The sequence below is a fragment of the Diabrotica virgifera genome, chromosome 7 (assembly GCF_917563875.1).
Source record: "Diabrotica virgifera virgifera chromosome 7, PGI_DIABVI_V3a".
NCBI lineage: Eukaryota > Metazoa > Arthropoda > Insecta > Coleoptera > Chrysomelidae > Diabrotica > Diabrotica virgifera.
In genome coordinates, this window is record NC_065449.1 from 219780183 (window position 1) to 219796410 (window position 16228).

The 16228-nt window shown below is 33.0% G+C and overlaps 1 protein-coding gene across 1 annotated transcript in view; it reads right to left on the bottom strand.

The window, feature by feature from the left end:
* LOC114330951 (retinoid-inducible serine carboxypeptidase) overlaps positions 1-5268 on the bottom strand; it is a 51763-nt gene extending 46495 nt beyond the window's left edge. Inside the window, exons 1-2 of the mRNA XM_028280402.2 lie at positions 5101-5268; positions 4219-4494 (exon numbers count right to left, since the gene is read on the bottom strand). Coding sequence (XP_028136203.1) covers positions 4219-4494; positions 5101-5146 — 322 coding nt within the window. The 5' untranslated portion in view covers positions 5147-5268. The remainder of the gene's footprint in view (positions 1-4218; positions 4495-5100) is intronic.
* Positions 5269-16228: the final 10960 nt, after the last annotated feature.

Sequence of the window (16228 nt, forward strand, 5' to 3'; positions counted from 1 at the left end):
TTTTTAAATCACATTTTGGTTTCTTACTTACTTACTTAGTCCTAAGCCTTTCTACCTTTAGGTGTAAGGCTGGTGGAGTTGAGTTTGGCATTGTAGTATCCATGCTTTCCGATCTTGCGTTAGGTTTCTTGCACTTTCCAATGTCAATCCCTTCTTCTCGACTTCTTTCCTGATTTCATCTACCCACATAACTCTTGGTCTTCCCCTTTTGTTTGTCCCCTGCACTCTTGTTTCAAACACTCGTTTTGTTAGCCTCTCGTTCGACATTCTACACACGTGCCCGAACCATCTAAGTTGTCCCTCCACTATTTTTTTATTGATTGGTTCTAGTTTCAGGTTTTGTCTAATTTTTTTGTTTCGTATTTTGTCTGTTGTCTTTCTGTTTGCTATTTTCCTCAGGAACCTCATTTCCATAGCATTGACTCTGGATTTTTGTCTCCCCGTCAATGTCCATGTCTCGCTGCTATATATGATTGTAGTTCTAACTACTGATTTAACGACTGCCGTTTTTACTTTCTCCGGTATCTCTTCGTTCCCCAAAAATGTTGTTTTCATAGCGTTAAATAAGCTTCCGGTTCGTCCTATTCTCTCGTTTATTTCCACGTCTTGTTTACCATTTGATTCGATTATTACTCCTAGGTATTTAAAATATTTATATTTAAATATTTTAAATTTTGAATTTTAAATTTTTGATTACTAATTATGCAAAAACTTCACATAATATGTACCTTCCAATTTTGGGCTGAAAAAGTAATTTGTATGAGGAAAGAGAAACGAATATTAATAAAATGTTTCCTCGTTTTCTTTGTATACTCAAAATCGACATAATAATGCAAAAATATTTATAATTACATAATAGAACTACCTTTATACTCATTTTTATCTATAAAACAACATACATTTCCTCTTTTACTTAATACCAAGACCGCTCATTAGATTACTTACATCAAAGTAGTAAACCAAATCGCCTTTTTGTTTTTTTTAAGAATATACAAACTGCTAATCTTATGTTATGTAAATAAGCAGGTAAGTAGATGTCCCGATGTTAACATATTTCCTTGGCCTAAAAACGAGTAGGTATGCCTTTTCTTTATTTAATCTCGAATTTCTGTGAGTCGTCTCAAACTCACCTTGTTTAAATAAATTGCTTCAAATTTTCTGGAGAATATACGAACTCACATCACAAGGTCGGCTTCCATCTGATTTGCATTCACATAGACAGGAATTCTCAGTTCACGTTCCTGCGGCCGATTAGTTGAAGTAAAGTCTTGTTTGAGAATCGCGGAACAAACATTACATAACCGTGTAAGAGGCCCAAAATAAATTTTGATCACTGAGTTTTAAAATTATTTTTTTTAACATCCTATTTATTTACAATCTGTAATAATGATTAAAATAAGTAAGTTGTTTAAAAATTAAAAGATACTTGCAGGAGACTATCGAGTGACAATAACCTATGAAATCATAATTTTAGTACTTAAAATTATTTGTGACTCTAATAAATAAAACCCTATAAATAAACTAATAAATAAAATATTTTTGAAAATTTAAAATTTTGTTGGTAGATCGCTTGGAGTGTGGCGCTTTAGCCTTCTGTTTGCCAGGGGGCTCAATAGGTTTTTCGCTAGCCTGTTGGGTGGTTTTTTAGTCGTATGTCGTATTATTGGGCGTAACTGGCAATTTCTTCTTTGACAGTCTTCATCTAAAGATCACGATTGATGTATTCATTGGGCATGTACCAAGGTGCATTTGTGATAATGCGGAAGGTCTTCGATTGGAATCTCTCCAGGATGTCGATATTGGATCCCGACACAGATCCCCACAGTTGGACACTTTAGCTCCATATTGGCTTAATCACTGCCTTGCATACTAAAATTTTATTATACAAACTCAGTTGTGATCTTTTTCCTATCAGCTAGTACATTTAATCTGCGGTCCAAGTGCATACCTAGGTATAGTCCGTCCGATATAACTTTTCCCATGCGGTACGATTCATTTTCAATCAAATTAAGTCAAAACAGAAAGTGAAACGTACGCCGATGTGTGTAGTATATAGTATACAGTATACAAAATGTATATACACATCGACGTTCGTTTCAATTTATGTTTTGACTTAATTTGACTGAAAATGAATCGTACCGCATGGGAAAAGTTATAGCGGACGGACTATATTTTACATCATCCCTTTGTTGTAGTACTCGATTATTTAATGAGACGGTTAAGCACGTATCTTTTCGATTAATGAACGTTATATATACTGACTTGCTTTCGTTTACTTTAATTCGCCATGTTTGTAACCAGATCTTTATTCTATCGAGATCTGTCTGGAGCAGTTGCGAGGGCATGTACGGGTTTGAGTGAGCTGCAATTATTGCTGTGTCATCTGCATATATGTATCTGCATACATTTTTTTTTTCACGTAGAAGGCTGTTATTGCACATTTGAATATGGTTTTTAATTACAAATAACTTTTCATAATAAAATTTTTTGATATTTTGGAGTATAAAGGTAGTTTGCTCTTGAGCGAAATTAATATTTTTTGACATACCTCGTATACTGTTGACAAAATTTGATATCTGATGATTGCATCTTAGGTTTTAGACTATGCAGAGCACTTTATAAAGAATGACTTTTTTTCGTAAAATTGATATTAAAAAAGTTTCCCATATGGTTCAAAGTTACGCAGACACCCTGTATAATTGCCTGCATTTCGGGGTTATTAGCCTGGATCCCCAGTGAGTCTGTTTTGCGTTATAATGGCCGCCTGCTAGAAACCTCTTTCCAAGTGTGTTGAAGAATTCTTGGTATTGATTTTTGGCTATAGTATGACGTGGTGGACTGTATATTGCAGTTATTGTTAAGAGACCGTTCCAGTTTTCTATCCTAATACTTGTTGCTTGTATATAGTCTCTTTTAAACTTAGTTAAATCGTGGTGTTTTATCGATGACTTAATTATGATTGCAGTTCCTCCATGTGCAGTGCCATCTGAATGTTTGGTGTTATATATTGCATAGTTGGGGATTCTCAGATAGCTTCTATTTGTATAGTGTGTTACAGATATTAATATTATGTCGATGTTGTGTATTAATATAAAGGCTTTAACCTCTTGAGCATGATTTGTTAGCCCGTAGGCATTCCAAATAGCTATTTTTAAGAATTTGATCATTTTGTTAATTTAGTGACGACGGTGGTAAGAAGATTTAACAGTGTACCCATTTGTTCCATTAGGACTTTTATCATATTCTTTAGTTCAGCTGTGTCATTTGAGACGGGAGTATTGGTAGTAGCTACTTCTGTTTGATTTGTAGTACTATTCGTAATTTGTTGTGAGTTATTGAAGCAGCAAATGAGTAAGAAATGTTTGATCTCCTGCGAAGAGTTAAGTACGAAAGCAATAAAGATGGTCTAAAAATCAATAAAGCTAAGACAAAAATAATGGTGGTCGACAGATTCGACACAATTCAACTGACTAACATGTTACAAGAATGCCAGATAGTAAACACCTTTTTCTATCTCCGGTCTAGTATAACTTAAGATGGTAAATGTTAAGCAGAAGTTCGGAGACGTATTGGTATGGCAAAAAATGCGATGAGTCGCATAACTAAAGTTTGTAAAGACAGACCTATCTCTCAAAATATCAAGATGAGACTGGTGAATGTCTTTGTATTCTCAATATTTCTATACCGAGCAGAGACTTGGACTCTTCGCGCATGCGACCGCCAAAAAATGTATGCCTTTGAGATGTGGTGCTGGAGAAGAATGCTGCGCAAACCTTGGACAGATCATAGGACAAACGTTTCCATTCTAAACCAACTCAAGATTAAAAAAAGGCTGTCCACAATATGTCTGCAACAAATACTGCAATTCTTTGGTGACGTGGTTAGCAGAGTTGACGACAATTTGGAGAGATTAATTGTTTCTGGAAACGTTCCGGGGAGAAGATCAAGAGGACGATCACCAACTAGATGATCCTACCAAATAAATAATTCGACTGGAAACTCATTCTGCGAAGCTCTTAGAGCAGCTGACGATAGAGATCAATGGAGAAACATTGTTAGGAATATTGGAAGAAATCACGATCCTCAGTATTGGGGAAACGACAAAAGAGAGAGAAGACAAAGTGGGTGTCTTTAGTTTCATAATGTATAGCTTGATTTTGCAAATTCTGTCTAGTCCATTTTATTCGCCTAGAAACCGAGCTCTATAAATTTACTTACCTGTTCCAACGGGATTATCAACGAACAACACATTAGCATGCTGAACCCATGTTGTATTTCTCACATTCAAGTCTTCATCCAGAGGACCTATTTCTACAAAATTTCCTATTGCTGTGGATGACCCTCCAGGTCCTCCCTGTAACCAAATTATTAAGGGTCTTTCTGTTGGATGACTCACATTTGCAGTGGTGTAGTATAACCACCAAAATATATGCCCTTTTTCTCTTACATTTGCGTAACCCCAGTCTTGTTCTCCGGGTCCGAAACCAATTTTAGCTAAAGCAAATTAAAAAAAAACTTAAAATGAATCATAAAAAAATCATAAAAAATAAAATAAAATATTTTTAATAAAATTCCTAACACAATTTGGAAAATATAACTAGTATTATTCAAAATACTGCCATGGAAAAATATTAACGAAGAAGCCTGAACAAAGATGTCTTATAGTGTTCAAACAAAGTTCAAGATAATATAAAAGAGAATTAAAAACTCTCTAAAGAATGGAAAGGGAATAAATTGAACCCATATATTCAAAGCTACAAGTTCGCCAAAAAGGGAGTAGCAAAAAACTCATACTTAAAACACATTCCTATAAAGATCTATGAGAGAAACTTGATACCAGTGAGAAATAAACGAATATCTATAAAATAGCCAAAAGTAAAAGAGCGTGCAAAAAATTTCAACTTAATTTCCATTATGTTAATAGGAATAGTAACATTTTCTTATTATTTTAAGATATGTATATGAGAGATATGGACAACTGTACATAATATTAATATTAAAAAAATGCATATGTCTTATTTCGCTAAAATGCTGAAAAACACTGCAAAATATCCCTACAATAAAGTTTTTCCATAATATAAAAATGTAATCGAGACCTACCAAATGTTAACTCAAACAGTAGCAAGATAAGCGTGACACTTAACATGTTGACGAACCGCACAAAATTAACTAATAAATAGAAACCACGTTAAAATGTTTATCGGCTTGATTAACAAAAGCCATTAGCAATTGAAATCTTGATTATGTGACATGAGCTTAATTATGAATAATGGACTGCAAACATTTGCAGTATTTTAAAATGTAGTGCTATTTTTAACCAAGATTTAACGATTTACAATTGGAATATTGGTATTGAAAAATTAATAGTTATTAATTAAAGTATTGATTTTTCCTGTCGCCAGGCGACGGAGAATGCAGTCAATTGCCATCTACAGTCACTCCAGTCCATACATAGATTCCCTCCGATTTTATTTTGTTTCGCGCTAATTTCTCTGACACCCTCCAATTTTTCCTCCCTCCTATTTTTTCGTATCTCCCTCTAATTTTCCCTGACTCCCTTTAATTTTCGCTTACTCCTTCTAATTTTTCTTAGTCTTCTCGAATTCTTCTGAGTTCCTCTAATTTTCCTGACTCCCTTCTCTTTTATCGTGTCTGCTTCTATTTTTTCTTGACTTCCTCGAATTTTTCCTGATTTTCTCCTATTTTATCGTGTCTTGCTCTAATATTTCTGATATCCTTTAATTTTTCCTGCCTTTTTTCTATTTTATTGTATCTCCCTATAATTTTTCTTGACTCCCTTTAAATTTGTCTGACTCCTTCTATTTTTTCCTGACTTCCTCAATTTTTTTGACCCGTCTAATTTTCCTGACCCCTATAATTTTTCCCGACTGTTTATCGTGTCCTCCTCTATTTTTTCTTAACTCCCTCGGATTTTTCCTGACTACCACCTATTTTATGGTGTCTCGCACTAATTTTGCTCACTCCCTCTAATTGATTAAAAAAGCCATTAACAATTATTGAAATCTTGATTATGTGACATAAGCTTAGACTGCAAACATTTGCAGGATTTTAAAATGTGTCGCTATTTTTAACCGAGGAGTTAACGATTCTCAATTGGAATATTTAGTATAGTATAGTTAGACCCAAACCCAGACATCCAAAGTGAAAGTTATCCTCCAACACCAAATTGTTCTATATGGTCCACATAATGTTCAGAAAAAAGTCACACCATTTTGAGCGTCGGGTTTGGGGGGAGAGGGGGGAGAAATCTGCAAATTCGTATTTTTTTACGTTTTTCTTCAATATTTCTAAAACTAAGCGGTTTAGCATGAACAACCTTCTACACAAAATTGTTCTACATTAAATTAAAAAAAGGCCCTATGCATAACCCTTCTAAAATGAACGGTTCCAAAGTTACGGAGGTAGTATAGTATAATTGGTCCAAAAAAGGCCTAACCCAGACATCCAAAGTAAAAGTTTTCCTTCAACACCAAATTGTTCTATATGGTCCACATATTGTTCAGTAAAAAGTTACACCATTTTGAGCGTCCGGTTTGGGGGGGAGATGGGGGAGAAGTCGTTAAATTAGTAGTTTTTTTACGTTTTTCGTCAATATTTCTAAAACTATGCTTTAGCGTAAGGAATGTTCTATAGAAAAATGTTCTACATGAAATTTAAAACAAAAAAGGTTTTAAACATAATTGTTATAAAATCAACGGTTCCAGAGTTACGGAGGGTGAAAAGTGGAGGTTTTCGATACTTTTTATATTCACCGATTTCTCCCCCTCTCCCCCCCAAACCCGACGCTCAAAATGGTGTGACTTTTTTCTGAACATTATGTGGACCATATAGAACAATTTGGTGTTGGAGGATAACTTTCACTTTGGATGTCTGGGGTTTTGGTATAGTTATATCATAAATATTGCCCAAAAAATATAAAAAGTATCGAAAACTTCGACTTTTCACCCTCCGTAACTCTGGAACCGTTGATTTTATAACAATTATGTATAGAACATTTTTTGTTTTAAATTTTTCATGTAGAACATTTTCGTATATAGCACTGTTTACGCTAAAGCATAGTTTTAGAAATATTGACGAAAAACTTAAAAAAAAACTACTAATTTACCGGCTTCTCTCCCATCTCCCTCCCAAACCGGACGCTCAAAATGGTGTAACTTTTTACTGAACAATATGTGGACCATATAGAACATTTTGTTGTTGGAGGAAAAATTTACTTTGGATGTTTGGATTAGGCCTTTTTTTGGACCAGGTATACTATACTACCTCCGTAACTTTGGAACCATTCATTTTAGAAAGATTATGCATAGGGCCTTTTTTATTTCAAATTTAATGTAGAACAATTTTGTATAGAGAATTGTTCATGCTAAACCGCATAGTTTTAGAAATATTGGCGAAAACCTTAAAAAACTACGAATTTACCGACTTCTCACCCCTCTCCACCCCAAACCCGGCGCTCAAAATGGTGTGACTTTTTTCTGGACATTATGTGGACCATATAGAACAATTTGGTGTTGAAGGATAACTTTAACTTTGGATATCTGGGTTATGCCATCTTTTGGATCAACTATACTATACTAATTGGTATTGAAAAATTAATTGTTATTATGTAATTAAATATGGATTTTTCGCGTCGCCATGCGACGGGGGATTCAACCAATTGCCATCTACAGTTAGTTCACTTATTTTTTCTTACTTTCTCCAATTTTATTATGCCCTCTCTAATCTTTCCTGACTTCCTGCTATTTTTTCGTATTTTCTTTTAATTTCTCCTGACTCCCTCTAATTTTAGCTGACTATCTATAATTTTCGCTGGCTCCCTCTAATGTTTCTTGACTCACTGTAATTTTTCCCGTCTCTCTCCTATTTTATCTATCCTGTCTCCCTCTAATGTTTCTCGACTCCCTCCTATTTTATGGTGTTTCTCTCTTTTGCTCATTTCCTGGGTCGCTTCTATTTTATTATGTCACCTCCGATTTATCATGACTTCATCCTCTTTGATTTTATTATCCAATAATTTTTCTGACTTGCTGTCCCTGTAATTTTTCCTTATTTCTCTAATTTCTCCCCTCTTATATTATATCGTTCCCCTCTAATGTTTTCTGACTCCTTCCTAATTTATTATGCCTCGCTCTAATTTTTCTGACTTCCTATAATTTTTCCTGATTTAAAGTCCCTATAAGTATTTTATTTCTCTATATCTGAAATTATACTACAAACCATAATTGAGCCGTTGAAAACCAGAGTGGTCTAAGTCAAGAATTTTATTTTACTCACTCCTTGAATACGCTGCGCGTCAGAGAAAACGGGCACCCCAAAAAATGGGTCATTTTTAATGTCTCATATCTCCTAAGCCTGTTGTCCGATTTAAATAATTTTCTTTAACAATATCGCTGTAATAATATTGTTGCTAAACAGGTAAATTTTCATTGTAAACCGGGTACACGAATCAAACTGTGTTTTTTTTTCAAAGTTCCCAACTCCCTGTGGAATATTCTAGCATTTATAAAATACTAATATTAAAACCCAACTATTGCCCCAGGTTTTTTAACATTCTGTTTTTTTATCCATTCACTTTTGTTAGATAATACAAAAGTTAGGTACTTTAACAACTAGCCATGTTCTTTATCAGTACAGGGTGTTTCTAAATAAGTGCCACAGACTTTAAGGGGCAATTCTGCATTAAAAAATAATGAGAGTTTGCTTTATAATCGTATGTCCGCACAGGGCCCCCGCAAGGCTGAACGGCGCCCGCGTGCGGCACATATTTTAGCGCCCCTTAAATCTACTATTATCCACTTATGAAATAAATCTATATTTTTTATTTTTTACTTGTAATAAAACAACAGAAATTGCAGGAACTCAAATTTTATTTTTCTTGTAACTGATTTGTTGATGAACGCAAAAAAACAAGTAAAACAATATACCTAATTAGTTAAATCTGGAAATCCATACCTTAAATCTAAATTGAATTAAATGGGTGTGTTTCTAGATTTTACTGCAGCAAATTCTTTTATAATATCTTCAAAGTCAAATTTATTGACGAGCTTTTGCTATATAGCTAATATTGCCAAATTAGATAATCATTCCTCTAGCATATTAGACCTCAAATAATTTTTAATTAACTTTAATTTTGAAAATGATCCCTCACCAGAAGCCACAGACACAGTTTAGGTGAGGAGTGTTATTAATGAAATTGTGATATTTGGCAAAGATTGATGAAGTTAGATATTTTTATATATTGAAGATTATTAAGAGGAAATTTGATGAGTCAGGTAATAAAAATAATTTTAAAGCTTTTATCTCACTCAATAAATCAGTTGCATCAATATCCGCCCCCGATTATACTGGATCCGTTAGCTTTTGCTGAAGAACAAGACAGTTTTTTAAAATATCATGGTCACTCCACTCAATGTAAAAATATCACTAAAAAACCAAAAACATTATCATAACCAGACATCATAGATATTATTACCAGATCTACTATTTAACGAACTTAGTACCCGGGAGGTATTAGATAGAAGTTCAGCCACGATTTTCTGAGTCCTGCCATATGCAATACTACTGGAGGTGGTACTTACAATTTGTGGAAAATCCACGGGTTTCCTGTGACATTTTCCTGTGAAAATTAGATTTTCCATAAAAAAATGGGGTGCAATGAATTTCTGAGTCCTGCCATATCCATAGAATAACAGGATACTATCGATTTTATGGAGAACATTTTTTGGACAGAAGGGTTGCAATTCTATGGATATGAAGGGACTTACAAATTCTTTGCAACGCCCCTTTTTTTCATGCAAAATCTAATTTTCACAGGAAAGCCATGAATTTTTCCACAAATTGTAAGTACCACCTCCAGTAGTAGTGCATAGGGCAGGACTCAAAAATTCGTGGCTGAACTTCTATCTTATATCTCCCAGTCTATTGATCAATTATTCTAGTACTGTCTACTTTCTATGTTAAAGGTATCATTATCTGCTATATCTAAAAGATTCTCACAAATTTTCATTGTATAAAATTTGAATGGATTTATAACTTCTATCCTATTCGAACATCTTGTATCACTTTGGGGTTTTAGATTTTTTATCCCAGGAACATTTACTTCCCATCTTTTTGTGGAGGAAGAGAAAAATACGTAAAGTTCTTGTACAATATTAAAAAAGTTTACTATTTTATTTGACACTTTATATTCTGCATCATTCACTACTAAATTTAAGCTATTTGCAGAGCGTGGAACAAAACAGCTCGAGGGTTATCCTACCCTTATAATACACGCATATAGGCAACGTTATCATACCCATTACCTCTCTTGTCTCTTGTATTTAAATTTTGTAATTTTACTACAAAATTAAATAGTGATTCCTCTGTAGTGTCAAGTAAGTAGAAAGCTAAAAAACTCTCTTTTATTTGAACTTTTTTAGAATAACACAATATTTAATTTTTGGGATTTTGCTAGGTGTTCATAAAAAAATTATAATTCAAATTGTCTAAAAAAATGATTACCTCATTTGAAATAAATATTTGGTATTAACCAAACCTTCGGTTTGGCGCCCTTTTGTGGTTGCGCCCGCGTGCGTCACACGCGTTGCACGACCGGTTACGGGGGCCCTGTGTCCGCAAATGGTTCGTTTCAGAGATACGGGATGTTGATTTTTTCTTACAAACTGACGATTTATTTATTACCCTAAAACCGGTTGAGATATGCAAATGAAATTTGGCAGGTTTTAAGAGATAGTTATTGCACATTTTTTGACATACAACTAAAAATTTTATATTCACCATTGGCGTGCATACGGGTAATATGATCGGTCATATTACCCGTATGCGCGCCAATGGTGAATATAACATTCTAAATTGCATGTCAAAAAATGCGCAATACCTATCTCTTAAAACCTATCAAATTTCATTTGCATATCTCAACCGGTTTTAGGGCAATAAATAAATCGTCAGTTTGTAAGAAAAAATTTAACATCCCGTATCTCGGAAACGAAGCATTTGGGGACATACGATTATAAAGCAAACTCTCGTTATTTTTTAATGAAGAATTGACCCTTAAAGTTTGTGGCACTTATTTAGAAACGCCCTGTACTGATGAATAACATGGCTAGTTGTTAAAGTACCTAACTTTTGAAATGAAATAAAAATGTATACCATTTTTATTCAGTTGAAATGCGAAGGCAAAATTGCCATATTTTTCACTTAGAACAGAGAGCGCAAGCCAGTACTTTAATCGACGATTTTCGACTCTATTTGGAGTCATCATCAGAGAGGTGTAGGTCTGATGCTCTCTGCCCCAAGTGACCAATCTCCGAAAGCTTATCCCCGCATTGCAACTAACGTTAATGGAGTAGGTGTCTAACGACATCTGGTAACTAAAAGTCAAATTTTTTAAAGTTTCCAACCTAATAGAAACATTAAAAATATTTAAAAATATAAAAAATATTCCTAAGAGGTATTTAATTGAAAACTTATTAGACCATTTTCCTGGTAACACTCCATGGCTTCTAAAAATTGTAAGCCAAATGGATGCTGAAGCAAAGAAGACAAGAGGGAATTCAAGAAGAAGAAGACAGCAGACGGAAAATGGTCCAATAAGTTTTCAAATAAATATCTTTTATGATTATTTTTAATATTTTTAATGTTTCTATTAGGTTGAAAACTTACTTTGCCTTTCAGTTACCAGATGTCGTTAGACACTTACTCCATTAACGTCAGTTGCAATGCGGGGATAAGCTCTAGGAGATTGGTCACTTGGGGCAGAGAGCAGCAGGCCTACGGCTCTCTGATGATTCTGAATAGAGTCAAAAATCGTCGATTTAGAGTGCTGGCTTGCGCTCTCAGTTCTAAGTGAAAAATAAGACAGTTTTGTCTTCGCATTGCAACTGAATAAAAATAATATACATTTTTATTTTATTTTATATTCGTTTTACTCCTTTGAGTAACTTGGTCCATTTTCCGTTGGAATTTACCAGCTGAACAGACGGGGTCATGAATTGTAAGCTTTTGAATTCCCTCTTGTCTTCTTCGCTTCAGCATCCATTTGGCTTGCAATTTTTAGAAGCCATGGAGGTGTTACTAGGAAAATGGTCCAATAAGTTTTCAATTAAATATCTTTTGAATATTTTTAATATTTTTTAATATTTTTAATGTTTCTATTAGGTTGAAAGCTTTAAAAACTTTGACTTACCTAACTTTTGCATTATCCAACAAAAGCGAATGAATCAAAAAACAGAATGTTAAAAACCTGGGGCTATAGATGGGTTTTAATTTCAGTATTTTATAAATGCTAGAATATTCCACAGGGTGTTGCGAACTTTGAGAAAAATACTCTGGGCTAATTAGCAAAATACAAGGAAAAGTTATTTACCAGCAATGTTATTGCTGGAATCGAATCCTATTATTGTATGTATCAATAATATAGATATGCAAAGTCCGCAGATAGTGTGCTACTTTTTTTATAAACAAAATGGCGCCCGAAAATCGTGTTTTTTTCAATTTTTGCTCTATAACTCCACAGATTTTAACTTTAGACAAAAAATACCCAAATAAAAATTCACCGCAATTAAATTATGCATAGAGACGGATTTTTTCTCATTTACCTCGACGAAAACTTTCCCCGGAAAAAGCGGGTTTTTCCAACAAAATCTTTAATTTTCAACTAAACTTTTAGATAAGTAGTTGTTAATCAATAATTAAATAACTTGGTAACGTAAAGGCCCTTTCCGTATACATTACAATTCCAGAAGTCTATGGAAAATAAATAAACAGTTTAGCAACAATTAAAATGTTCATTAAAAATTTACGGTCGCTATAATAACGACAATAATTATGATGCATAAGAATAACTATGATTTTTTCATAAAAAGATACTATACTTATCTAATGTACTATACAGAATTGAAATTGGACTATTTAAGCGGCCTCAGAAATATTTTAAAATTATAAACAATTTTTTGGTTTATAAACAAATAGAATATCTCGGGAAATATTAAACTAAATTAAATTGTGAAAACGGTATTCGAAAGACAGCGGCAGGAAGCTTTTTTTAAAAGAAAAACGTTTAATTATGACGAGTAGTTCCTGAGATACAACCGGTCAAAATTGACCGGAATTTACGGCAAAAATATAAACAATAGGATCATAATTTTCAAACCATTACCTTTTTATTTTTTCCTCTTTCTCCACACCAATTTTCATATCTTTAAAATCCTCATAACATATATTATTGTGATAAAAACTATCGATAATACGTGTGAAAATTGTCAAAAATAGCAAAATTCCAATCAAAAATTAGGTTGGAGAAAATGTAACCCTCAAAGTTGAAAATCGGTATGCGTTAACAAAATGCATTTTCTCGGCTTCCCATGGAGCAATCTCCTTCATTCTTTTTTTTTTTGTTCCCTAATAACTCGAGTAGAGCCATCGACCTAATGCATTATTAAATGTCAAACTTGCTTTTGTTTTCTTATAATAGATTAATTTATTTATAAGAACAGAAAATTACATATTTTTTCCAGTTGTAAGCTTTTTTTTAGATAAACTTACTACAAGTGTACCTTTTAAAGTTAAAAACCTAAATATTCTCATTTGAAAGCTGTATAATTATTTAAACAATTTTTATTTAAACAAATTAAAATATTGTGTTATAACAAATAAATTAATTTATTATAACAAAACAAAAGCAAGTTTGACATTTAATAATGCGTTAGTTCGATGGCTCTACTCGAGTTACTTGGAAACAAAAAAAGAATGAAGGAAATTGCTCCATGGGAAGCCGAGAAAATGCATTTTTTTAACGTATACTTACCGATTTTGAACTTTGAGGGTTACATTTTCTCCAACCTAATTTTTGATTGGAATTTTGCTATTTTTGGCCATTTTCACACGTATTATCGATAGTTTCTATTATAATAATATATGTTATGAGGATTTTAAAGATATGACAATTGGTGTGGAGAAAGAGGACAAAAATGAAAAGGTGATGGTTTGAAAATTATGATCCTATTTTTTATATATTTGCCGTAAATTTCGGTCAACTTTGACCGGTTGTATCTCAGGAACTACTCGTTATAATTAAAAGTTTTTTCTTTTAAAAGAAGCGTTCTGCCTCTGCCTTTCGAAAACCGTTTTAATAATTTAATTTAGTTTAATATTTCCCGAGATATTCTATTTGTTTTTTAGCCAAAAAATTGTTTATAATTTTAAAATATTCCTGAGGCCGCTTAAATAGTCCAATTTCAATTCTGTACAGTACATTAGATAGGTATAGTGTCTTTTTATGAAAAAATCATAGTGTTTCTTATGCATCACAATTATTGTCGTTATTATAGCGACCGGAAATTTTTAATTAACATTTCAATTGTTGCTAAACTGTTCATTCAGTTTCCATTGGCTTCTGGAATTATAATATATATGGAAAGGGCTTTTACATTACCAAGTTATTTAATTATTGATTAACAACTACTTATCTAAAAGCTTAGTTGAAAATTAAAGATTTTGTTGGAAAAACCCGCTCTTTCCGGGGAAAGTTTTCGTCGAAGTAAATCGGAAAAAACACGTCTCTATGCAGAATTTAATTGCGGTGAATTTTTATTTGAGTGTTTTTGGTCTAAAGTTAAAATCTTTGGAGTTTAGTGCAAAAATTGAAAAAAACACGATTTTCGGGCGCCATTTTGTTTATAAAAAAAGTAGCACAATATCTGCGGAATTTGCATATCTATATTATTAATATATACAATCATAAGATTCGATTCCAGTAATGAAATTGCTGGTAAATAACTTTTCCCAAAAATGGCCTATTCTCCGATAATCAGCCCAGACTAAAAACACAGTTTGATTCGTACACCCAGTATACACTGAAAATTCACCTGTTTAGCAACAAAGTATTACAGCGATATTGCTAAAGGATAAGTCTATAACATATTAAAAAATTACTTAAATCGGACAACAGGATTAGGAGATACGAGACATCAAAAATTACAATTTTTTGGGGTGCCCGTTTTCTCTGACGCGCAGTGTATTATCATTTTTCTATCATATATTATTATTTAATATTGACATACAGTCTATGGTGCAAATGTTTGGAATAAATTCGTTATTTCGTAAGCCAGCGATTTTAAGGAAAAATCCTGAAACAGGTCAGAAAGAGAAAAAGAGAGAAAACAAAAGTAAAAAATGTAACTGAACATATAACAGGGTTAAAGTGGGGACACTGTGGGCCACAATGCGAGACAAGAAGATGGAAAGATGGAATGCTGAAATCCAAAACTGGAGACTGTGGAAAGGAAGAAGAGGAAGTGGAAGACCTCAGATGCCATGGAAGGGCGATATTTTAAAAGCTGCAGGAACTCACTGGAGAAGCGCAACCAAGGACAGACAGAAATGGAAAGAATTGGATATAGCCTATATCCAAATTTTTATAGAAATGGGCTAAACAAGAAGAAGAGGAATATCATACTAGTGACGTCATCCATCTGGGCGTGATGACGTAGTGGATGATTTTTTTAAATGAGAATAGGGTCGTGTGCTAGCTAATTTGAAAGGTTATTCAATTCTCGACTCAGTAATATATAAACATTGATATATTATTCATAGAGGGCGTTCAAGAAAATTGTTTTAAATTAAATTAATTGCCACCAAAAGAAGAATGTATGTAATTTATTTAATTCAAAATACATTCTACTGATATTTGATAAATAAACATTGCAAGAGGCAGATGGGTGGCAGCTGGAACATTGAAATTAAGCGAAAATCAATGTTTATTTGTCAAACAACATTTTCTTCCGTTTTATGATAGCAGTAAAGTGAATTTTAAGTTAAATCAATTACATATATTCTTCTTTTTGTGTTAATTAATTTAATTTAAAATTTTTTTTCTTGGACCCCCTGTATAAATAACTATGTTTATAATTTTTATATTACTGAATATAGAATTGAATAACCTTTCAAATGAGCTAGCACACGACCTCTATTCTCATTTAAAAAATCATCAATTACGTCAAAACGCCCAGATGGATGGCGTCACTAGTATGATATAAAATATGTCAAAAAATCCTAGTTTAAAAATAAAAATCGACCTGTTTCATTATTTTTCCTTAAAGTCGCTGGCTTACGAAATAACGAATTTATTCCAAACATTTGCACCATACTATATATTACAGTAACTTCGTCTGTGAGTGGGTGGATGCACTAATATTTTTCAAATATTTTA